At 38.8% G+C, this 25,079-nt stretch overlaps 1 protein-coding gene and 1 pseudogene across 6 annotated transcripts; one reads left to right on the top strand and one right to left on the bottom strand.

Annotated features, from left to right (window-relative positions):
* Nucleotides 1–25,079, top strand: part of LOC137005239 (uncharacterized) — a 615,607-nt pseudogene that overhangs the window by 532,187 nt on the left and 58,341 nt on the right.
* Nucleotides 11,210–23,246, bottom strand: LOC137007103 (uncharacterized). Of its 6 annotated transcripts, XM_067368429.1 has the most exons (19): nt 22,717–23,246; nt 19,251–19,313; nt 19,023–19,103; nt 17,428–18,593; nt 17,129–17,351; nt 16,750–16,916; nt 16,580–16,662; nt 16,110–16,492; nt 15,831–15,896; nt 14,892–14,975; nt 14,684–14,782; nt 14,281–14,417; nt 14,054–14,188; nt 13,870–13,938; nt 13,688–13,782; nt 13,036–13,162; nt 12,773–12,890; nt 12,620–12,696; nt 11,210–12,163 (listed from the first exon to the last, which is right to left on the bottom strand). In XM_067368429.1, the coding sequence occupies exons 13-19, from the start codon at nt 14,171–14,173 to the stop codon at nt 12,053–12,055; spliced, it is 717 nt and encodes a 238-aa protein (XP_067224530.1). In that variant the 5' UTR covers nt 14,174–14,188; nt 14,281–14,417; nt 14,684–14,782; nt 14,892–14,975; nt 15,831–15,896; nt 16,110–16,492; nt 16,580–16,662; nt 16,750–16,916; nt 17,129–17,351; nt 17,428–18,593; nt 19,023–19,103; nt 19,251–19,313; nt 22,717–23,246; the 3' UTR covers nt 11,210–12,052. The 6 variants fall into 6 exon arrangements, 2 of the variants coding, with proteins under 2 accessions (XP_067224530.1, XP_067224505.1); XR_010892563.1 differs by lacking the exons at nt 11,210–12,163; nt 12,620–12,696; nt 12,773–12,890; nt 13,688–13,782; nt 15,831–15,896 and having other exon boundaries at nt 16,316–16,492; XR_010892561.1 differs by lacking the exons at nt 11,210–12,163; nt 12,620–12,696; nt 12,773–12,890; ... (6 more) ...; nt 14,892–14,975; nt 15,831–15,896 and having other exon boundaries at nt 16,110–16,201; nt 16,286–16,492.

Here is a 25,079-nt window from a genome sequence, read left to right as displayed (position 1 = left end):
TTAATGTAGCACCATCTTGTATATGTTACATATTACCATGCTTGGTTGTACAGCTTATTTTTAACCACTTCCCTTTTTCTGTGCTTCTAATATGTAAAGCTGCTTTGAAACAATTACCAATTGTAAAAGCGCTATATAAATAAATTTGACTTGACTTGTAGAGGCTTGATTGTGCATGATGGCAGTCCAGCCAGAAGAGCATTGCAGTAATCAAGCCTAGAAATGACCAGGGCCTGGACCAGAAGTTGTGTTGCATGTTCTGTTAGAAAGGGCCTGATTTTCCTGATGTTGTATAGTGCAAATCTGCATGACCGAGCGGTCTTTGCAATGTGGTCTTTGTAGGTCAGTTGGTCATCAAGGATTACTCCAAGATTTCTGGCCGAATTAGAGGGGGTAATAGAAGATGTGCCTAGGTGGATGTTGAAATCATGATTTAGAGTCGGATTGGCAGACGAGAAGCTCAGTCTTTGCCAGGTTGAGCTGTGATGATGTTCTTTCATCCATGCGGAGATGTCCGCCAGACAGCTTGAGATTCGTACAGCTACTGTGGGATCATCTGGTTGGAATGAAAGGAAGAGTTGTGTGTCATCAGCATAGCAATGGTAGGAGAAACCATGTGCCTGAATGATGGGACCAAGTGATGTAGTGTAAATGGAGAAGAGGAGGGGTCCAAGCACTGAACCCTGAGGAACCCCTGTGGTCAGTTGATGAGCTTTGGATACCTCCCCTCTCCAGACAACCCTGAAAGACCTTCCTGTGAGATAGGATTCAAATCAGAGAAGTAGAGTACCTGTGATGAGAGGGTGGACAGAAGGATCTGATGATTCGCAGAGTCAAAGGCAGCAGATAGATCGAGCAGGATGAGAACTGATGATTTGGAATTAGCCTTTGCAATCCACAAGGATTCAGTAACCAACAGCAGTGAAGTCTCAGTCGAGTGGCCACTCTTGAAACCAGATTGATTGACGTCCAACTGGTTGCTCTGTGAGAGGAAAGATGACACCTGGTTGAAAACAACTCGTTCAATTGCTTTTGCTATGAATGGTAGGAGAGAAACAGGTCTGTAGCTGTCTACAAGAGACGTGTTTAATGTGGGTTTTTAAGCAGTGGGGTTACCCGAGCCTGCTTGAATGTGTTAGGGAAAGTGCCAGTGTGGAGAGATGTGTTGATAATGTGTGTAAGTGCTGGTAAAAGTGTAGGGGCGTTGGCTTGTAGAAAGTGTGAGGGGATGGGATCTAGAGGGCAGGTGGCGGGATGGCTGGAGAGGAGAAGTTTGGATACTTCTGTCTCAGTGAGGGGGGAGAATGAAGAGAGGAGGTGTGTGGCTGTGTGTGTGGTTGGTCTGAGTTCCTGTGTGTGTGGAGCAGAGAACTGACTGCTGATGGTAGATGTTTTGTCAGTGAAAAAATTAGCAAAATTATCAACAGTTAGGGAAGAGGTGGGTGGTGGTGGAAGGGGACAGAGGAGAGAGTTGAAGGGTTTGAAAAGTGTGTGAGTGTTTGAAGCGCTGTTGATTTTGTTGTGGAAATAGATTTAGCAGCATGAATTTCAGCAGAAAAGGATGAGAGCAGAGATTGATAGCTACCTAGGTCAGATTGGTCTTTTGATTTGTGCCATTTCCTTTTTGCAGCCCTGAGTCTGGTCCGATGTTCTTCGTGAACATCGGATAACCAGGGATTCGATTTTTTTGCTTTGTCTTTGAGCTGGTGGAAAGCGGAAAAGAGGTAAGAGGAACATTACCTACAGGTGGCACAATAAGGTATGCAAGCTAAATACCTTTATAATGAAAGATGCGCACTTAGCATTCCCTCTGTTGGCTGGATTGGACTTTTTGAGGGCTGCGGGTGTCATTCTGGAGCTGGCTCAGAATAGATATGGCCTGGAGACAGAAGGAGGTTACAGATATTATCCTTTCTACCACACCCAGCTGAATCCGGGGTTAGCTACCATGTCTGATGGTCAAACTAGGCTCCACACTGCCACTGTAAGTCTATACTACGCCTTACCTCCAACCTGGGAAATGCCACTCATTTCCCTTCAGCCTTTAGATGCTCCAAGCTTGAACTCAGTCAACCAAGAGGAGCTGCTGAAGCTAATGGCTGCCTGGCCAAGTGCTGCCTCCAACATCCTGGGGAAGACAGATGTGGAAAAACACAAAATCATTTTGACGGATGAAGTACCCATTAAATCACGTGCTTACCATGTTTCCCCTTTTAAAAAGAAGATAATTGAAGAGCACGTGGACCAGATGCTCAAGGACCATATCATCGAGCCCTCTTTTTCCCCTTGGGCATCCCCTGTCGTCCTGGTTCCTAAACCACATGGAACATATATATTTTGTGTTGATTACAGAAAACTTAACAGCAAGACAATACCAGATTCTTATCCAGATTCTTCGGATAAGGGGGGGGGGGGGGGGGGGGGATATGGGGGGATTTTTACTAGGCCAGCTAATAATACCTAGAATATCAAAATCAACCGCAAGCGGTAGATACTTCTCCTATTTGGCACCTATACTCTGGAACAATCTTCCTAGCATTGTTCGGGATGCAGACACACTCTGTCAGTTTAAATCTAGACTAAAAACGCATCTCTTTAACCTGGCATACACATAACACATTATCAATTTATATTTTCAAATCCGTTAAAGGATTATTAGGCAGCATAAAGTAGGTCAGCCGGAACCGGGAACACTTCCTATAACACCAGATGTACTCGTTACATCAGAAAAAGAATGGCATCTACGCTAATATTAGTCTTTCTGTTTATCCCGAGGTTTACCGTAGTCAACCGGATCCGGGCCGTATCCAGCTGAGACCAAGGACCGGTGCCCTGACACGACCACAACGCAGCCCTGAAGTATCAGCAGAGATCGAGTCGACTAGATCATCCATTGTGAAGACATCATCAACACGACAACCAGTGGCTCAGTTCCTCAACAGCCCGTCCATACCGGCGTGATGAATATGATCCTCAACTGGATGGAACTGAAATAAATACTCTGATTGTTGCGATCCTATCGTACTTATGATAGCAACCTGATTTGTAACCAAGCACTGTTCGCCAGAGGAGAACTGGCCCCCCGACTAAGCCTGGTTTCTCCCAAGGTTTTTTTCTCCTTTTTAACACCTATTTGCCACCTGTTTGTCACCTGATGTCACCTGTTGGAGTTTGGGTTCCTTGTCGCTGTCGCCTTTGGCTTGCTTAGTTGGGGACACTTGACATTTGACTTGACATTTGATATTCAACAGTGCTTTGATCTGCCTGCATTGACACTATTCTTTAAGAGCTGCTGTGCAGCCAAAATTATGTACCAGTTATCAATGTAAAGCTGCTTTGACATAATTCTGCATTGTAAAAAGCGCTATATAAATAAAGGTGACTTGACTTGACTTGACTCATGTATGATTAACACGTATTTATGGTTGATCATTTATTTTAATTGGCACCCTGTGCCCTGTTCCATTGCCCCGGTGTGTGTGAGACCCCATGTGGAAGAGCTTTCACGGCCGACGAATCACGTGACAATAACACAGAACTTTAAAGGTAGCCGTCTTACCGGCGTCTGGTAGCGACTGTGTTCGCTCCCTTCTGTTATCCTGATTGTGGAATACTTACCAAACTGTTTTTTTTGTTGGCGTTTACTGCCGCCTTGCTTGTGGAGTTTTGTCTGGGTGTTTTTTTGGACTTTGGACTACTTTCCAGTGAGGATTTTTAACAGTTTCTGTTATCACGTTGGATCTGCTTTGGTCATTCATTCATTCACTCATGGCTTTATAATAATGCCTTTCTTTCTCCTCTGGTGAGGTTTTCTGTTTTTCTAAGACCCCAATGTAAGTGTGTGTGCATAATTATCCACCCTAATTAATTCTGTGCTTTGTTTGGGAAGGCTGGAAAAAGCTGGGGACCAATCAGAGGCATTTGTAAATTGACTTTGGTTTTTTATTCTTTTTGCCCTCAAAGAAAGTTTCCAGCTTAACACGGCGGTAATAGGCCTGTAAATCTTTATGCAATTTTAATTTTTGTGTTTTAATACCCTTGTGTTTTAATAAGTTCTGGACAATTATAGACTTGTAGTCAAACAACATTGGAGTCCCCTATTATCACACCTTTCTTCTTCAGGGTTAGACTCCAGTCTGCTAATTTACTGCCTGTATTTATGTGCCTATTAAGGCAAGTTGCAGGGCTGAAGTGAGCAGAGGCTGTGGGTTGCATGATAAGGGGCTGTTCTCACAGCATTCATATCATCGCAATGCTATCACTGGGGAGTTTTCACTTCTTTCTCCATTATCAATATTATTAGTGCTGGTGTTTTCCCACCCTGATGGAGCTTTCTCAGAGGTATTTTCTCTATCTTTTTACAATAATATGTGGGTTTAAAGGAATTTTTTCCAACAAAGCCTGTATGGACCTTGAGACCTGAAATGAGGTGCTATAGCCATGCACTGTTCTGCCTCATCTGTTTCTTCCCCTGGGGGAAGTGAACTTTGAGGAGGGTTAACAGTGGTCCCCAGCGTCAGTAATGTTGGTAAGGTTTGTACCTCAATGTGCTGTATGTTATTTTTGGGGCGTACAGAAACTTGTTGAGGCATTAGAGAGGCAGGGCCACGATAATGGGTCGATGGAGACGCTGCTGCTTGTGCATATGTGAGTGTTTTCCCCCCATGGTTCATTTCTGCCCAAGTGGTGACTCTCTTGAAGGCCTGTGGCCAATCTACTCGCTCTGTTTGCTCTGTAATTTCCCTCATAGTACTCTGAAATAGAGCTTCATAATGCTGTTCGAGGACCATTTGAGTTGTGTACGACCAATTTTTTGCATTGCCCTGCAGCATCATGGTGACATGGTCACTTGGAAAGGCCGGTTTCACCGTGTTTATCACAAGATTAAATCTGCATTTCTGAAAGATCTGCATTTCAGTGCAGAAAATACTGTTTAATTCTTTTATAATTCTTTTAATTGTTAACCCCAGGTAAATGATGATCAGTGTGAAACGTGAATCAAGATGACCCAAGATTCTGTTTACCTGGGGTTTACAATCACCCAGGGTTAACTATTTCAAGTATGAAAAGCCCTCATATTTGTTTTTCATTCTAATGAAAAGAGAAGTTCATACATTTTTAAAAGGTAGAGCGGGCTCTTTAAATTTTCACGCTGCATTCATGCTGCATGACACGTGACAACATTAACATGGCGATCACTATATTGTGTACATTCAAATTCAAATGTAGTGCATGTAGTATGCGATTTCGGACGCAGCACATGAAACTTTTTACCGTGTTCTCTTCTTCTGCATTTGTTTGTTTGTCGCTAACTCCGCCCACATCCGACGTGAGACTGTTACTCCGCCCACTTCCAGCCTCATTGGATCTGTCAAAATGACGGACTGCAGATTTTTTCCATCACTGCTAAAAAAATTCCATCAATGATGGAAAATTTTCGGTTAACGCGACATCTTATATAACGTATATATTTTATATATATAAAATGTCACACTACCGTGTATGTGTAAACGTACCTGGCAATAAAGCTCTTTCTCACTCTGATTGTTTGCAGAAAAGCGCACACAAGGGGGGAAACTCTTTGCTGGCCTCCGGAGAGCGTGGAAGTCTAAGAAAGATTCCATCCAAACCCAGGAAGAAACCCAAGTGTGTGCTTTTGTGCCTGAGGATTCATCGCAGGAGCTTCCACACTCATCCAGCGTGGATCCGACAGGCACAGATCCGCGGGAGTCTGAGCCAACAGACGGTGAGTCTCCAGATATTACCTCTCTGATTCATGTCTATGTCAGCCTGATGTTTCTGGGTTTAGTTTTCATTTTTCCTCGTCTTCTGCTGGTTCCTCACCTGATCTGCACAGGTGTATTTTGAGTTCATTCTCATGCTGTATATTAACATGTTGTTGTGCATTTTTCAGGATCCTTTGAATCTCTTTATTATGTGGGAACGAAAGTGAAGTCGAGACGTGCCGTCAATTATCATGAAGGATTTCGAAACTCCGATGACGAACGAGTATGTTGCCCTTTAAACCTTTTGCCTCTTGTGTCCTTCTGTCTTTACTCTTTCAGTCCTGATGAAAACATCAGTGTTTACAGTTTTGATTAGATTACCATGTACACAAACAAGAATAAATCACTTTACAAAAATCTCTTCATTTTTCAGGTGTTCATCAAATTTATTAAGAAGAACCGGTCTGAGAAACTAGTGGAATTGGTAAGTTGAAAAGACTTTATTCTTCATAAAATGTTTTATTAAATTCTAATTTGGTAATTGATAAGTTTGTATGTAGACAGTATAAGATATCATTGAAATAGCCTAGAAACATCAGTTGTAAAGTACATTGTTTTCATCTTCGGCAGTCCCAGAGTGGAAAATGAAGTGTACCGGGCCTTTAGTTAGGAGATTTGAGATGGGTAAGGAGTTAACTAACCTTTTGTCAATCTCTTTTCTTTAGCCTGGGTATTCCTACCCTTTAAGTCAAGAGGCAGCTGCAATGTTGATGGTGCAAAAGCCTCCAACTAGCAAGTATCTCGTACAATTATATGATCACTTTGTCATGGAAGATCAAGACATCTTGATCATGGAGTATCCACGTTCCTACATCAACCTGTTTGAGTATGTCGAGCGAAACACAGGTAACCTGACCGAAACCGAGGTGAAACTCATCTCTCGGGGGCTCATTGTTGCTCTTCATCACTGCATGAGACGAGGTGTTTATCATCGCACGCATATGAAAAACATCCTTGTCCACAAAAATACCCTGCATGTAAAGCTGATGGACTTTGGAGACGCACTGCTCGTCGAAGAAAGACGTGAGTCGGCTTTTTAAGCACAGTTCACTGATGACTTATTTACTACAGTTCACTGATGGTGTTTTACTGAACACTGATCATGTGTTTCTTACAGGAGATGATGAACCTCTATTAATCAGTGCAATCAGAAAGAACGCTGAATGGGCGATAACTGACGACATACGCAAACTGCTGGATCTGCTGGTCCTGAGAATAACTTGTTGCTTTTGGATGAGACCACGCGTGTCCAAAGGTGAGACCAATAACTAGTGTGAAAAACATATAAAGCCCTGACATGAGTGACAGTGACATTATCAGTGGGCATCCAGAGAAAGTCATAGTAACAAATGCAGTGTGTTTCATGGTAACATTACCTTACATGAACTACATGTCTCAGTCAAACATGACAAATCAGATCTCTTCTAAAAAACGTTTACAGAATGCCAGGAACTTTTTGAGCAGCTTCATGATGTAAAGTCACGGATGACGTTACAGGCCATTTTGGATCATGACTGGTTTAAAAGAAAACCAAAGAATAAGAAAAGTAAGCATGAGAAAAAGAGATTTTTTTTTTTTGACAGATTAAGGCCGCCTTGGCACCTCTTGACCATAATTAATATCATACTCTCATTATTTGGCAGGTTCCCCTGCATTGGCAGCTCTGGGCCTATAGTTCAGCTGTATGGGTCATCAGACGGGAACGGTTCACGCCTTTAACCCTGGGGCGTGGATAAGACCACGTGTGTCCAAAGGTGAGACCAACAACAAGTACAAAATGGAAATGACATTGCTTGAAAAAGATATAAAGCCCTGACATGAGTGACAGTAAAATTGTTTGTGTCAAACCTTGATGAGTGTAAAACACAGGAGATTGACAATGAATGTTTAGCATTGAATAAATGTTCATGGGCATCCAGAGACTGTCGTAGTAACAGCAACAAATGCAGCGTTTTTCATGATAACATTACCTTACATGAACTACATATCTCAATCAAACATGACTAATCAGATCTCTTCTAAAAAACGTTTACAGAATGCCTGGATCTTCTTGAGCGCCTTCATGACGGAGAGTCACGGAAGACATTACAGGAAAAGTAAGCATAAGAAAAATATTTTTTTTTGATAGATCCAGGCTTCTTGGCACCTCTTGACCTTAATATCATGCTCTCATTATTTGCCAGGTTCCCCTGCTGAAGTTGATTCGGTGGGTGGTACTGTGATGCCGGCTGATAGAAATCCCAGCAGCAGCAGCAGCTGCCGCCAGATGTAAAAAATATAGACGTAGTGTCCGTGACGTCACCAGTAGAGTTCTGAAGAATGAACATTGAACTGTTTACTCCACCACATCTACTCTTCCATCTATTCCTCCACGTGTCCCTAAAACAAGAGGTCGCGTTAACTGAAAATTTTCCGTGATTGGTGGATTTTTTTAGCAGTGACAGAAAAAATCTGCCGCCCGTCAGTCATTTTGACAGATCCGATGAGGCCGGAAGTGGGCGGGGTAACAGTCTCGCGTTGGATGTGGGCGGAGTTAGCGACAAACAAACAATGTCGGAAGAAGAGAACATGGTAAAAAGTTTCTTTGTGTTGTTTTTAATCGATCACGTTTATTTGTTGTGTATTTATTCGATCATTATTTGGTATTTTACAAATCGTCTCACGTTGCTTGCGCCCAGGTGAAAAAATAATATAGTAATTTATAGTAAATACTATAGTGTTTGAATTAATTTATTGTGGTAATTCTATAGTTGCTGTGATAATAGCAACTATAGTAATATAAACAAATTACTTTACCCAATATTGTAAGTTTTCTACAATTTTAGGGTATATTATACTACAATATACACTACAGTTTACTGTAGTAAAAACTAAAGTATACTACTGTATTCATAACAGTTTATCAGTTCATTATATACTACAGTATTCTGTAGTATTCATTAACAAAGTGTTGTAAATACCATAATATATACAGTATACAAAAATTTACTATAGTATGGTTCAAAAAGACTGTAGTATTCACTATAGTATTTTTTTCAACTGGGTGGTTACATATTCATGGTTTGTGATTGTTTGTTACTTGTTGGTGGTGCTGTATTTTATTTCATTGGTTAAATTGGAAAATTTTCGGTTAACGCGACCTCTTATATAGCATGTATGTATGTATGTATATATATATATATATATATATATATTGTTTAATGAAAATGAAGACACATTTTAGCATAGTTTTTATTTTGTAAACCACATTTTGTCTCGTTTTTATTCGTCAACAATATTGCATTATATATTTAATTATCCTCATCGTCACATGTCCAGCATTTACGTTGCGTCTCGTCTCGTTTTCGTCACGTGATAAAGGTTCGTTGACGACGATATTTAGTCATAATTTTCGTTGACGAAAGCAACACTAGCTGGTAGGCTATGATAATTGCTTTTCCTACCTAGGCAGACTTGATATTGGTCTAATATATTAGTGTATGGGTCTGTCACGTGATTAAGGAACGACTCAAAAACCTGAAAGACTCATGAAATGAACTAATCAATTGAATCAACAGGTGAACTACTAGAAGTACAGAACCTATAGAATATTGCACATGCGCGACTGAACAAATTTTTCCGGACCTTTTTAAATAAGGTAAAAGTCGCCGTAATCTTTACTGACATTAGCCCTATTCGGACGGGATTAGTTTGACATGGGGAGGTGGGGTAAAGTAATCATTACCAGAGCTTCTCAGTGATTTTAGTCCCGTCCAAATGTGCCATCTCAGTAAGCATCACGGACAATGTCAGTAAAGATTACGGCGACTTTTACCTTCTGAAAAAAGGTCCGGAAAAATTACCTCAGGTAATACTAATCTCGTTCGAATAGACCCGCTGTAAATATGTTTGGTAAAATTCCACCATTTCCTGTTTAAAAGTAATTTTCTGCGCATTTTTCAAGCATGGAAGCACTTGAAGAAACACTCATTTGTGTTGTAGGTGGTGGGACAAGTCTTTGGCAAACCTCAAGTATTTACCACATACTATTCAGAGCAAAAAGAAGATCGAAAACACTTGTCAGAGGCACAAAACTAATTTTACCTTTAGCTAAGTGCCTATTACCATCATAATCCGATCAGAATTTAATTAATAAGTCACTTGACCGGACCTTACTGTTATATATAGTTTATATATTTAGATTATATTTGTGCCAGGTTTGCACACATGGTATGAGAAAGCAACATATACCCACATGACGTCAGGGCGGTGACGGCAGTTCGTAAATCGAGTTACCCCTCCCCAGAGTCGGCGCCAGAGCAGATCTACTGGAGGGGCATTGGGTCAGCGGCGGGGGGGCACTGACGTTTGAGAAATATTTTTACGCAGTGGCGACATCATAGTCCAACACAGCAGAAATGCAATAAAAAAAAGAGAAACACGTATTATTATTATTATTATTATTATTATAATTAATTATTATTTGCGAGTTTCGTTTATTCTTGTTGTTGTTAATTTCTATATCATGTAGCCGCGTTTCCATTACAGATTTGCGCAAAACTTTTGCGATATTTTTTTTTAACCATTTCGTTATTTTGGCTTGAAATTTCGTTTGTTGGAAATATGAACTGAATTTAGAAATGCTTTTGAAATTAAAAACGTTAATAAACAAAATGAAGAAAGCGTTTGGAGTGGAGTCACATTAAAAGCAGAAAGGGGTGGGGTAAAGTTATGCCCCCTCTCTCTACTCGAGATCCAGCTCAGTCACACACAGCGTAGGGCTGTCGTGAAGGCTATACGCAAATAAATGCAGTTTACCCATCTCTGACATGTCAGAAATAGTTCATCCACCTCTCAACAGTTTATGCACTTTCAGAAAACCATTAAGTAGGCCTACCACTGGTTATAAACATTAGACAACACCTGCCTCCACCATCATCAAAAACACCCCTGCATATAAGTAACAGGACAGGACCGCCAGGGGCGGTTCCTTCATTAGGGTTAGTGAACGCACCACCAAAGTGAGAAAGGGACGGATTTTTCAATCATGTTCAACCCAGAGCCGTTGAAAAACAGAGTTGCGACACTCCCATAGACTTCCATAGGAACTTTGGAATGCGGAAGTAGCGCGTGTCATGGAGCAGCCGATAGTTCTGCTGATAGAACTGATAGTTCCAGCGCTGAATGCCATTCATTTTCAGTGATTCCGAAGTTCGCTCGCTGGTAAGTTGATGAAATTACTGCATATTTGATATTTGAACGCATTACCTGACCTCTCATGAATCTAGTCAATAGTTGTATTTTATGTAACCAGCTTTAGTTAATGTTTATTGTAAGTTAATAACGCTAGTTAGACTCTAAATGCAGCTAGCACCGCAGTCAAGTGAGCCGTCATCTGCAAAAGCTCGGTCAAACCAGCCGCCGCCTGCATATTAATGCTCGTCTATTTGGGGAATTACAGTACGGATACATGGAGCGGCCAAAAAGCAGAGAAAGACGTGTATTTCAGAGGTTGTTCATACAATTTGGCCAATGACAAGTAAAACATATTAAAACTACATTTATGTTGCACAAAAATAAGCTTCAATTGTAGGCTACTCTAAGATATTTTAATGTGGAGTTTTACAGTAAATTAAAGACAAAGTCTGTCAAAATACATTACAACATTGGTCATTTTTTGCATTTTGTACTTCTTTAGGATGAACATCTCTCTGTCCACATCAATTTTCATGGGATTTTACTGTAAAGTTTTAAAGAAAATTAAAGGCAAAGTCTGTCAAAATACATTATAACATTGGTCATTTCTTGCATTTTGTACTGCCATTATTAAAATTCCTTCAGAGTTGACATGAAATTTTCAATGGATTCTTCTTTGGAATAAACATCTCTCTGTCTACATCAATTTTCATGGGATTTTACTGTAGAGTTTAAGAAAATTAAAGGCAAAGTCTGTCAAAATACATAACATTGGTCATTTCTTGCATTTTGTACTGCCATTATTAAAATTCCTTCAGAGTTGACATGAAATTTTCAACCGATTCTTTGGGATGAACATAAACTCTAAACCCTGTGAAAATTAACATGGGACAGGGATTGGAGTCTACAATATCAAGATCTACACAGTTCAAAGGGTCAAGTTAGTTTCACTGAGGTCAGTGTGATCATAGTTCAATGGTTTTCATTTTGTATTATTATAGTTGAACATTATGCCATTTGTAATAAGAGACAAAACAAGTAGTGCTTGAGGAAAAAAATGTTAAGTCAAAAAAAAAAAAAGAAAAAAAAAGCTAATCACACAAACAACAATCCCAGGCCGTGTTTTTTGCTTGCTCAAACTGTACTTTGTTCAACGGCACGCACACTGCATGGAACCACCGTGTACAGCTGTCCCACTGTATCTGAAAAGGGACAAAACACTTTACTAGAAAGAGATCATGCAAACATTTTCTGCACCAAAGCCATTTTCAAATCGCTCCCCACAAGTTTACCTTTATTTCACCAAATGTTACATTAATATCAGGTTCTCATTTACATTACTTGAGAAACTGCAGTAGACTAGTTAATGAACTTGACAGCTGCAAGAAGGCAAGTGCAAGGTAGAGAAGAGATATGGATGCATCACTGTGACTTGCAATGTATTTTGAGACAGTGAGGAGAATGTAAATTTTTTTTAAATGTTTACTCCATTGACAATTCTAGCAAACAAGTAATAATCCTCAATCTCTGAACCCTATACACTTTTCTCTTTCCATTTGAAAATAGTAAAAAAAAAAAAAAAAAAAAAAAATATATATATATATATATATATATATACGTATACATATAAATATAACCAATTAAAAACACCGCCTTACCCAGTCAGTCATGGAAGGCCCTGGACTTGGTGGTTTAGATGCCGCACACATGGAGCAGTTGTTCTGTGCATCAAACACTAATGGAAATGGAAATTTTAGACTAAAAGTACATAAATGGCAATATAAATACATATGAAAAAAAATTAAAAATACCTGATGCTTCAAGTATTTTCAGTGCCAAAGCCCTGCGTTCCTGGGCCATGTGTTTTTTAGACTTCCCAAATTCCATTTTAGGCAATTCAGGAAATGCCTCCATGACTGCCTTTGCCATCTTAAAAAAAAAAAAAAAAAGATATATGAGATGTACATTACATAAATATGCTGGCTAAAAACTAAGTAGCTCCTTTCCAAAAATACACAAATGGTAAATTTCATATTATTGTCAGAATAAAATCATTTCAACAAATGATTTGTACCATGAGGACAATCACACCACAGCTACATCCATCCAGTTGAATTGGGTGTTTCATAACAGCTCCTCTGAACTCAATATCCACCCAGTCTCTTGTACGGTGGTGGATGGTCCTGGTTTGAAAGTATTCACTGTGACAATAAAATGTTACATTATAAACGTTATACAATTACATTTTATTTTATGAAGAATTAGAAAGACAAAAAAGGTTGTGTAAAAAAAAAAAAAAACTCCAGTCTACAATTTGACCATATTGGTTTCAAAGATGGTTTTAAAATTAAGACTATCACCATTTCAGTCATTTAATGAATTTTAGCTGCCATATCCCTCGTTTTTTTTTTTTTTTTTTTTTTTTTTTTTTTCAGTCTTATAAATTACACAAGAAGAGGGGATAGATGCTCTTGGAATGTTGGATTAATTTAACTGGCTCATTTTTAACCATCAAACTCTGTGCAGCACCATTACTAACATTATCTATCCAGCGTTTAGGACCCGTTGTCAATAATAGTAACCATTTTGACCATTACCTCTGTAGTTAAACTCCATTTATGGCCACTCTGCCCATCTACAGTGCTTTATTGCCTGTTCTACAATTTAGACAAACAGATGCAATGCGCTGTATGTGGTCATGGATAATAACGGAGATTGCCAAGTACCAGAATTTATGTGCAGCAAGTTCTGATTCCACCTGCTCTGCAGAGTTTGGTAAAGGATCAAGATAGTACACAGAGCTTTCTGCTGCATTGATGTACTGTAATAAAAGTATGCATTATTTAAATATTCGGAACAAAAGACAATTGGAATGGTCACATTTAACAATTTATAGTTATGTACAAACCAGAAACTTCCAGTGTGTTTCTCCAACATTAATGAAAGATACAATGGCCTCGTAGTCGTCAAAGTTAACCTGTTACATGTTAAAAAAAAAAGAAGTTATTTTAACAGTAATAAGTTAGTTTAATATTTATTTAAACTACTATCACACTCTGCATTTGTACATCTACCAAATAAAAACAATGTACCTTTGACAAACTGTGTCTTCTCACTGCTTTTCTGTCCCCAGTGAGGATCACATCGGCTGTGTAATGGTTCATGATATATATTTTTTTTTCCAAATGAAGCTTGGTGACAGTGTAATGCATTAGACACTCAATGATCTAAAATAATGTTAAAAAAATGCAAACACATCAGAATTTATTACGATTTTAATAAATTTAACGATCATGCTGCTACCGTTTCACCAACATACCTCGCCTGTAAGCCATGTGTGAGGCCTAAGCGTCCGGATCTCACTGTGGAGGACTAAATAGCTTCTCCCTCTAATTTGAGAGGGAACCACAGAAATAACCACTTCTGTGTCTTTTTTTTTTTCCACAAGGCTTTTAGCTGAGGGTCAAGATAACACATTTCTTTACTCTAGAGATAGTATACAAACAGACAATTATGGTTACATAAACAATGCTGTGATAATATGTAATCCAGCTGTAATGTTGGATTTATGATCACACAAACCTGGAACAACATTTTGATGCACAATCTTATAGAATTTTATATAAACTTATTGTAAAAGTTAAAACTCAGAAGATTCATCAGAACACATTTGAATAATTACTTGCTGTGCTGACTTTTTTTTTTTTTTTTTTATACATCACCTGGGATTGAGCGTCAATGGTGGTACTTTTTGTTTTGTCCTGCTTCCCTGTCATAGTGGATGTAGATGGAGTGTCACATTTGACCACGTCTTGTGAATTCTATTAATAAAAATGGAATATAAATTATACAAAAATTCTACATTTTTATAAGAATCCTTAACACATCTGAACAACTACTCATGACAACATCAATTTGTTTAAACATCACCTGTAATGGAGTGCCCTTTGTGTCTTTCCAAATCTCTGTCATTGCAGTGGATGGAGCATCACATTTGACCATGTCTTGTGTATTCTATACAAAACAGGACATATGCCACACATATACATATACATAATTAAATGACTTCAACTATAATTTCAACAAAGCATGCATATTATATACTCTAGACTGGTTCCCAACCATAGACTGTAAAAAAGTTCCCAACCTGTGGGCCGCGGCGAGAAATAAAAATTTAAATATTACTACAATACAAAATTCCTTAATTTATTAATGCGTCACATGTAATTAAACTAAATTTAAAAACACACTTAAAACGATGCACCACCTCTCGGACGTATTCTGTAATTGCTTCGGTTCAGCCCAGTCCGTTTCTCATTGTGCTGCTGACTGAACGGTGGCTCAAAACGCAAACTAACCCTCAGTTGGGAAAGAAACCAGTGTTCTGGTGGATGTTTTGTTGGATGACGATAGTAATGAAGGTAAAGATGATTATACAGTGACATACAGGAGTGACATACTAATGCATAGCGCAATTATTGATGCGCAAACAAATCGTGCATGTGCGCTCTCGACTCACTGGTCGATATAACATCGTATTTCTGCATGAACACAGTTCAATATATTCGCGTAGTCGTCAAAATTAATGTACTGTGAGTGTTTTACGGATGCTTGCCGAACAAGCCTGTTTGAGAAATTCGAGGGGATCATTGGTGTTGTTACATGGTAATAAGCGTGGCAGGTTGCCTTGTAATTATTTAAGTTACTGTATTACGGAGCAAAGTACGTACTTACATTATAAAGAATGTCTGCAAAGTATGTTTGCAAAAATAACTAAAGGTTTAAATCTATTTTTAATTTATTCTATAAAGAAATAACATGGGGTTGAAAAGTAATAGGAATAATATACAATATAGTAACTAAAACAACCTGTGTTTGGATAAATTCATATTGTACATCAGGCACTTTTGGCTGTGGAGAGTTCTCCCTTTTTTTCTGTCAAAAAAAAAAGAAAAAAAAAAAGGTTTTGGGTGATTTTAACAGAGCATGACTTCAAACAATACTTGGTTAGACAAAATAGCCTTAACAGAAGTTACAATTACTTATTTTTAAGAATGTAAAATGACTGAAGACAACATCAGGATGTAGAATAGTCAAATCATAATGCGTTTTTGTATGTCAGCATCGTTAAAACTTTTTAATGATTACCTTGAAAGGTAATCTTCCATCACTGACTGTGAAACGTATATGCCTTTACGCTTCCTGCTTTTTTTCCACACCTCCATTTCCACTTTAAATGACTTAAATATATACATGTTTTCAGACACAAACCCACATATATACAAAAATTGTGATCAGGTTAAACTACCAAGTAAGGCATTTACACTGAACTGACTTTAAGTAGTACTCCATACTTTTTTCCTGCATCTCTCCATATCCGCATATTCAAGGAGGAGAGCATCATGCATGTGTTGGTAAACTGCTACAAAGTCATCAAGTCTTTTGCACCTCTTCCTTTGGAACTGGATGTTCTTTAGGTCCCATTGACTTTTTTCCATAATTCCTTGGGTGCGGTTATCTTGAGTAAAGTTCTGAAAGTTTTAAGTACATCTATTATCCGTTCACATTTAAAAAAAAAAAAAAAAAAGAAAAAGATTAAATTTTGAAAACAATTTTACCTGTTTCTTTGACTGTTTAACCTTGTTGTACACTCTACTTAGTTGATGGTACACAGGGCCCGTCCCGTGACGTCCTAGATCCCCTGAAGACCATTTAAAGTTTGTGAAAGAACTGGACACAAATGCTGCATTGAATAATTTGTCGTCCTAAACCAATGACTCAAACCTACCTAGCATCATTCCAGACCACAGAGTGGCATGCGGAAGGAAATATTTTTGCCAAACTGGAGATAAATGCTGGAGCATAATAAATGTTGCATTCACCATCAAGGTCAAGCAATGCACCATTGATTATTCCCTGGAAATGGTTCATGAGAGGTGTTGTTCCAACATCATGCTGAAAAGCAGTATTTCTCATTTGAGACAGTTCAAATGTTTACATCATAATACATTACTAATCATTTATTCCATTTAACACTAATTTTTCACTAATTAATGTGTTTAATAAGTTCATACACAGAATTAGATTTTTTTTTAATACTGAATGAGTTACAACTATGAGGCCTTGTGCTGGAAAAAAAAAAAAAACTAATATTAACATTCTAATACCTTGTAGTCTTCAGCAATGATGTTTTTGTCATCAAGTTCATATGTCCCCCTTTGCTGCATAAGCAACTGCAGATGTTGGTAGTGCTTTGCAACATTTGGTCCATTGCAGGGACTGCAAAAGATGACTGCTGAACTTGAAAGTGCCTCATCCATCTCCTTCAGTGTAGTGCAACACGCAAGGAGCCCGAATGTGTACATCCCAAGCTTGTAGTGTTGGGGAATTCTGCAAAAAGAAATCAAAACACAATTATAATCATGCATTTAATTTCAAATGCAACATAAATTATACTCTTATGTACCCTTTCTTGCAGAGATCCTTGGCATTCTTCATGATGTGGCTTAAACATCGGTGAAGAATCGGGAGGTCAAATTTGTCTCCAGGATATTGCCCACTGATGAGGAGGAAGTATTTATTCAGCAGATCCTCCAGACCAGTTTTGCAGAATGTTATGGCAATGGACTGCATAAGCACAAGGGAGCCATCACATGTGATCATAGCCAGCCTTTTGTTTGCTCCATTTCCATGCATCCTTACAAGATCAGTCTGAAAAGCTTGTAAGAAGTAGGTCACAGAGGATGTGGTATGGTCGCATGTGACATAGGTTGCCACGGGTAATGGTGATGCACCCTTAGATGGATTTCGGACTATGAGCTCATACACATAGTACGGTGGACTTGCTTTCTCTTGTGGAATTATGCTACCTGTGGCATCCAGGTATACAATGTCCTCCTTGCACCTTTTGAAGAAGATGGAGTGTGTCTTCCTTGACCAGAGCATTATGCCTTTAGGGTGCATCATTACCCTCTGCAGAACATCATAGTCTGTGCCACGCTGTTGGTCAACAATGCTCTTCAGACTTACAAGCTCATCAGAATGAAGTCTGTTTTTTTTTCTTCTCACTCCACGCAATAGTTTTCAGAACTTGCTTAGATGGAGCGTCATCCCTGCAACCAGAGTCAATTACTATCGGTGGAATTTTTTCCAAAGACTCCAGATAGAAGCTCCGAGGTAATTTGTTTTTAAGGACCTCTGCAGTTGACTGCCTGGCACTTGCACGCACTGGTCTTCTATGCAGCTCCTTGGTGTTATGATGGACAGCACCTCCAGAGAAGACCACTGCTGCTTTTAGGGTGTGTTCATCAGCCACTTCAACATGCACAGTGACTGGGCAGTTTTCAAAACAACAGTAACCCACACCCATGTAAAAACTGGAGCAAGTGTGTTCGACCGCAGGGTTTTTACACGGTGTCTCTTAAAACCAAAGCTGCAGTAAGGATGAACAGATTTTATTCCCTTGGCAATGATGTTGGTCCACTGGAGACCTTGAAAAAGTCTGCCCTTTTGATGTTGCCTTAGTTCTTGCCATTCTCTTCTTTCAATAAAAAAGAAAGAAGGCTGACATGGCAAAGAACATGTAAAGTGTTCATCATCCTCACTGCTGTGTGTGGAAGCCTCATCACAAATCTGTAATACAGGAATAAAAAAAATAAATAAAAAAAACATTAGCATTACCAAAAAACAAAAAAACAGATTACCAAAAAGTTAACATTAAGCTTACTTCCCTGTTCATTAGCTTACAATTGTGCTCACAAACTACAACCTAATTTTAAGTGTGACAATTTTTAAATCAATTTAGAAAATTAGTAAGCATTTTGCTATGCATTAAATATAATTCATCGGAGAATACTAAAATAGACCTAAATAATGTGTGACTGCAAATAAGAATTTTTATTCTTTTTTACTTTTGACCAAGTCTCTTTATAATGATTGCTGTCCTTTTATATTTTTAGCAAATAACTCTTCATGGGACAGAAACATGAAAAAGTGAAAATTAAACGTTCTATTCCTCACATATAACAGTTAATCAGCAATGGATAGAAATGTATAATTAACCTTTTCAGTTGTGGCACAGTTTGAGTCAATGTCACCATCTGATGAACTACAGACTACACTGTCAGCCTTCTCCCAAACATCCTGAAAAAAAAAAAAAAAAAGGGAGAGAGGGATCATTTCTAAAACTGTATGTAAGACAGAACACAAAATGGAAAGTCACCAGTTCAAGAGATGTGTACACGTGCATTTCAATATTTATATGGAGTTTTGAATCATACAACTAAAAACCTGTGTTTGGAGGACTTCGGACTGTACGTCAAGCTGTTTTGGCTCTGGAGAATTCTCACTTTTCTGTTAAAAAAAAAAAAAAAAAAAGTTTGGCTGGAAACATTAACAAAGAATGACTCAAATAGACCTCTACAATTATAATTCTTGGACAAACAAATAAGCAAATTAAAGAAAAAAAAAAACAAAAAAAAAACACCATCACCAGTTCAAGGGGTGCAAAGTTTTTGGTCCAAAGATTAGGATATCAGTTTTTTCTGAATTTAATAATAAGAAATTTCTTGTCATCCATTTTTTAATGTCAGCTATGCATTCTGTTAGTTTTGTGAATTTGTAGGTTTCGTCAGGGCGCGAGGAAATATAGAGCTGAGTATCGTCAGCGTAGCAGTGAAAACTAACACCATGCTTCCTAATTATCTCTCCTAAGGGCAGCATGTACAGAGTGAAAAGCAACGGTCCTAGTACTGAGCCTTGTGGTACTCCATATTGAACCTGTGATCGATACGACATCTCTTCATTAACTACTACAGACTGATAACGGTCAGATAGGTACGATTTGAACCATGCCAAAGCAATTCCACTAATGCCAATATAGTTTTCAAGTCTTTTTAAAAGAATGGTATGATCGATAGTGTCAAAAGCAGCACTGAGATCTAATAACACTAATAGAGAAATACAGCCACGATCGGATGATAGGAGTAGATCGTTTGTAACTCTAACGAGAGCAGTCTCAGTACTATGGTTTGGTCTAAATCCTGACTGGAAATCCTCACAGATTCCATTTCTTTCTAAAAAGGAGCACAGTTGTGTTGAAACTGCCTTTTCTAGTATCTTTGACAGAAAAGGTAGATTCGATATTGGCCTGTAATTTACTAAATCTCTCGGATCTAGTTGAGGTTTTTTAATAAGAGGTTTTATAATAGCCTGCTTAAAGGTTTTTGGCACGTATCCTAGTGTTAAAGATGAATTAATTATATCAAGAAGTGGACCTACGACCTCTGGAAGCATTTCTTTCAGTAGTTTAGTCGGCATTGGGTCTAGCATACATGTAGTTTATTTTGATGATTTGATAAGTTTAGATAATTCTTCCTCTCCTATAGCGGCGAATGATTCTAGTTTTACCTCAGGGACACTACAGTGCACTGTCTGAAGCGAAACTGTAGACGGTTGCATGTTTATAATTTTCTCTCTAATATTGTCAATCTTGCAAGTAAAGAAGTTCATAAAGTCATTACTGCTGTGCTCTTTGGAAATGTCAGCAGTTGAATCTCTGTTTCTAGTTAATTTAGCCACTGTGTCAAATAAATACCTAGGATTATGTTTGTTTTCGATTAAGAGATTTGAAAAATAAGTAGATCTAGCATTTCTTATGGCTGTTCTGTACTCAATCATTTTTTCTTTCCACGAAAGGCGAAAAACTTCTAGTTTTGTTTTCTTCCAACTACGTTCAGCTTTTCTAACAGCTCGTTTTAGGGCCCGAGTGTGCTCATCATACCACGGCGTTGGATTAGTTTCCTTAATCTTCTTTAGACGTAAAGGAGCGACTGCATCTAATATGCTGGAAAAGAGAGAGCCAATAGTTTCTGTTGCAGCATCGAGTTCTTCTAAGTTGTCAGGTATACTAAGGCGATGAAACTGCTCGGGGAGATTATTTATAAAGCAATCTTTAGTGATAGACGTGATTGTTCTACAATATTTATGGCTGGGTGGTGGTTTTGCAGCCTTGGCTAATTGTATTATACACAAGACTAAATAATGATCTGATATATCATCGCTCTGCTGTAGAATTTCAACAGCATCAATATCAATTCCATGCAACAGTATTAGATCTAGGGTATGATTACGACAATGAGTGGGTCCTGACACGTGTTGTCTAACTCCAATAGAGTTTAAAATGTCTGCAAATGCCAATCCAAATGCGTCTTTATTATTATCTACATGGATATTAAAATCACCAACAACAAGGACTTTATCCGCAGCCAGTACTAACTCTGATAGAAACTCAGCAAATTCTTTGATAAAGTCAGTATGGTGCCCTGGTGGCCTGTATACAGTAGCCAGCACAAATGTCAACTTACATAATGTTACATAAAGCACCATCACTTCAAAGGAATTATATTTGAAATTGTTTTGAATTGTTCTGAATATATTACTATAAATTACAGGAACACCTCCTCCTTTGCCTTTCTGTCGAGGATTGTGTCGATAATCATAACCTTGAGGACTAGATTCATTTAAAGTAATGTAATCGTCTGGTTTTAGCCAGGTTTCTGTCAAACACAGCAATTCTAGTTTATTGTCTGTGATAATTTCATTTACAATAAGTGCTTTTGAAGAAATAGATCTAATATTCAGTAACCCAAGCTTTATCATTTGTTTATCGGATTTATCTGTGATTTTCATTTTTTGAACATCAATAAAATTTTTACCCTTAAAAGGTTTTGGAAGTTTTTTGTATTTACTAGTTCGAGGTACAGACACAGTCTCTATGTGATAATATCTAGGTGAAAGAGTTTCTATGTGCTGTGAATTATTTGAGTTCTGTGACGTGAGGCGGCTAGCAGACGGTCGGTTTAGCCAGTTTGTCTGCGTCCTGATCTGGGCTCTGGTTTTTCATGTTTCAGCTCTAAGACTATTTGCCAAATTTCTAGATAGAAGAGCAGCACCATCCCGGGAGGGATGAATACTATCTCTTTTCAACAGATCAGGTCTGCCCCAAAAGCTTTTCCAATTGTCTATAAAACCTATATTATTCTGCGGACACCACTTAGACAGCCAGCCATTGAGTGATGAACTATCTCATCACTCCGACAAAAAGGAAGGGGACCAGAGCAAATTACTTCTCCTGACATTGTACTTGCGAGTTCACACACCTCTTTAATGTTAATTTTAGTGATCTCCGACTGGCGAAGTCGAACATCATTTGTGCCGACGTGGATAATGATTTTAGAATATTTACGTTTAGCATTAGCCAGCACTTTTAAATTCGCTTTGATGTCAGGTGCTCTGGCCCCCGGCAAACATGTGACTATGGTGGCTGGTGTCTCTGTTTTCACGTTCCGTGTAATAGAATCGCCAATAACTAGGGCACTTTCAACAGGATTCTCAGTGGGTGCTTCACTGAGTGGGGAGAACCTGTTTGATGTTCTAATCGGAATGGAAGAGTGGTGTTTGTTCTTGCCATTATGCCGCCTCACAGTCACCCAGTTAGCCTGCTGCGTGGCTTCTACAACCGGAACCGAATGTGCAGTGTTTACTAGGCTAGTCGCATCCAAAGCAGTATCTAAGGCCCTTTCATTCTCACTATCCTCAATTAAAGTTTGGATGCGTGTCTCTAATTCTGAGATTCTCTCTGTCAGCCTGACAATATCCCTGCATTTATCACATGTGTAAGTCTCACTGCTGACAGAAAGAGCTAAGCTGTACATGTTGCATTTAATACACATGGTAATCGTCGGACATGACTGACCGTGTGTTTGATGAACGCCGTCCGAAAAACTGCAACGCACACGGGACTCGCTGGCTGGATGTCTCGGTTGCTTGCCGGTGCCTGGGGCGAGGGTGATGTGCGGGACGCTGTACCTCGCGGTGGATCGATGAATGCCGGGCAGCAACGTCTCCACAGCTTCCCGATCTGGCGAGGACAGATCAGAATAACATACATCGGATAAATCCGCCATTCAATCGACAAGGAAGGTTGGTTTAAAGGAAAAAAGAAAGTAGACGGTAGCTAGCAGGCTATGGCTAACACTAGGTGATTACGCTGGTGGATTGCTAGTAATAAATCGTTCCGTTTAATAATACTATGCAATAGGTTAAGTAATCTAGTGAAAAATAAGAAAGTTATATTATGTGAATAGGAATAAAGAGAAGGATTTAGGATAAACTCCATGAAGCTCCGAGCGTAGGTCAGACAGCAGACAGGCAGCAGCGTTGAACCGGATGTGTGTGTTATTATTTTGTGTCTGCAATGCAGTTGTGAGTTGATATTTGAGTGTATGTTACTCTGTTTATCTGTAGAACAACGTATATGTTATGAATCTTACACAAAATTCATCTTTATCACAGTGTAAATGATGGTAATGGAAAAACGTGTATCATGCAACCTGTTTTTAGCTTTGCCTTATAGATAACTAGCTCGTTAGCGAATCAAAAAATATATATTTTAAACTTTACCAATATCAATATGCTAGCTTGATAGTGAGTACTAAAATACATCTTGTTTGTTTATCTTCATAATTATAAAGTTATTTTTATTACATGTGATTCTGACATGATGTCACTACATGCATTGTGCTCCTTCCTCTCCGCATGTCTCAGGTAAATAATGCGTCTTCTAGCTCAGTGGTCGGAGTCGTGCGTTCATACGTTTTGGGGGCGTGGCTTTGGAAGGAGCCCAGAAGGGAGGGGGTGGAGTGAATGGAAATAATGAGCTGTCTTTAAAACAGTCTTGAGAGGTCTACAGACACTTGATTTTTATACTTTCTTTTTCAGAGTACTTACATTTTAATTATGTATTGATATATATATAAATTTTAAACAAATTTTGAAAAAGTTTTTTATACATTTTTTACCTACCCTGCCTTTAAAGCAGAACTAAGCAGGATTTGCGAAGCTCCCCCTGCAGGTTCCTTCAGTGAATCACACTGTTGTAAATGCTCCAAGCGCAGCTCTGGACTACAACGCTCACCAGCGTAGTACACTGTCAATAGTATGTAAATCTTTCAAAAGGATATGAATACTCAACTTGGACAACAGTCAGGAGCAACGCATGCCTTGGCATAAGCTTTGAAATCTTGTATTGGTCTAAAGTGAAGCCAGTCGCTTACGCAATGTAAACAATATTTTGGGAATTTACTATACTATTGAAACTACCGGGTGAACTGCAGTTGTCTCACATAAAGCCCGTACATGACAAATAGAGAAACACTCATCAATCCCACCACTTAGTAACATAGCAGGTGAATTAGCATGCTTGCATAAGCTAAGTACATGACATAACAGTGGCTATATCTCGAAGGACATGAAATAACAATAGATCTAATGGAAACAGTAAGAAAATAAAGTTGTTTGGCAAGGTTACTTACAAGTTCAACACCATAAAAGCCACATCAGAATCGGTTTGAAGTCCTTCGCTCTGTTTCAGTTGACGCAATTCCGTAAAAGCTTGTCCAAGGTTGACTCGAGAATGAGCTCTCTCTTGGTCTAGTTGACGTTTTCTCTTCCTAGTATCTTCGGACAATGGTTTCCTCTGTTTTTTAGTGGCTCCGCTATGACTGATGATGACATACATGTCGTTTGGTATGATCGAAGTGAGATCATACTGTGTGAGGTCACTATGTGTACACTCACCTAAAGGATTATTAGGAACACCCGTTCAATTTCTCATTAATGCAATTATCTAATCAACCAATCACATGGCAGTTGCTTCAATGCATTTAGGGGTGTGGTCCTGGTCAAGACAATCTCCTGAACTCCAAACTGAATGTCAGAATGGGAAAGAAAGGTGATTTAAGCGATTTTGAGCGTGGCATGGTTGTTGGTGCCAGATGGGCTGGTCTGAGTATTTCACAATCTGCTCAGTTACTGGGATTTTCACGCACAACCATTTCTAGGGTTTACATAGAATGGTGTGAAAAGGGAAAAACATCCAGTATGCGGCAGTCCTGTGGGTGAAAATGCCTTGTTGATGCTAGAGGTCAGAGGAGAATGAGCCAACTGATTCAAGCTGATAGAAGAGCAACTTTGACTGAAATAACCACTCGCTACAACCGAGGTATGCAGCAAAGCATTTGTGAAGCCACAACACGCACAACCTTGAGGGGGATGGGC

The sequence above is a fragment of the Chanodichthys erythropterus genome, chromosome 3 (genome assembly GCF_024489055.1).
Source record: "Chanodichthys erythropterus isolate Z2021 chromosome 3, ASM2448905v1, whole genome shotgun sequence".
Taxonomy (NCBI): Eukaryota; Metazoa; Chordata; class Actinopteri; order Cypriniformes; family Xenocyprididae; genus Chanodichthys; species Chanodichthys erythropterus.
Note: the sequence above shows the minus strand (reverse complement) of the source record. Positions and strands in the feature narration are given on the sequence as shown.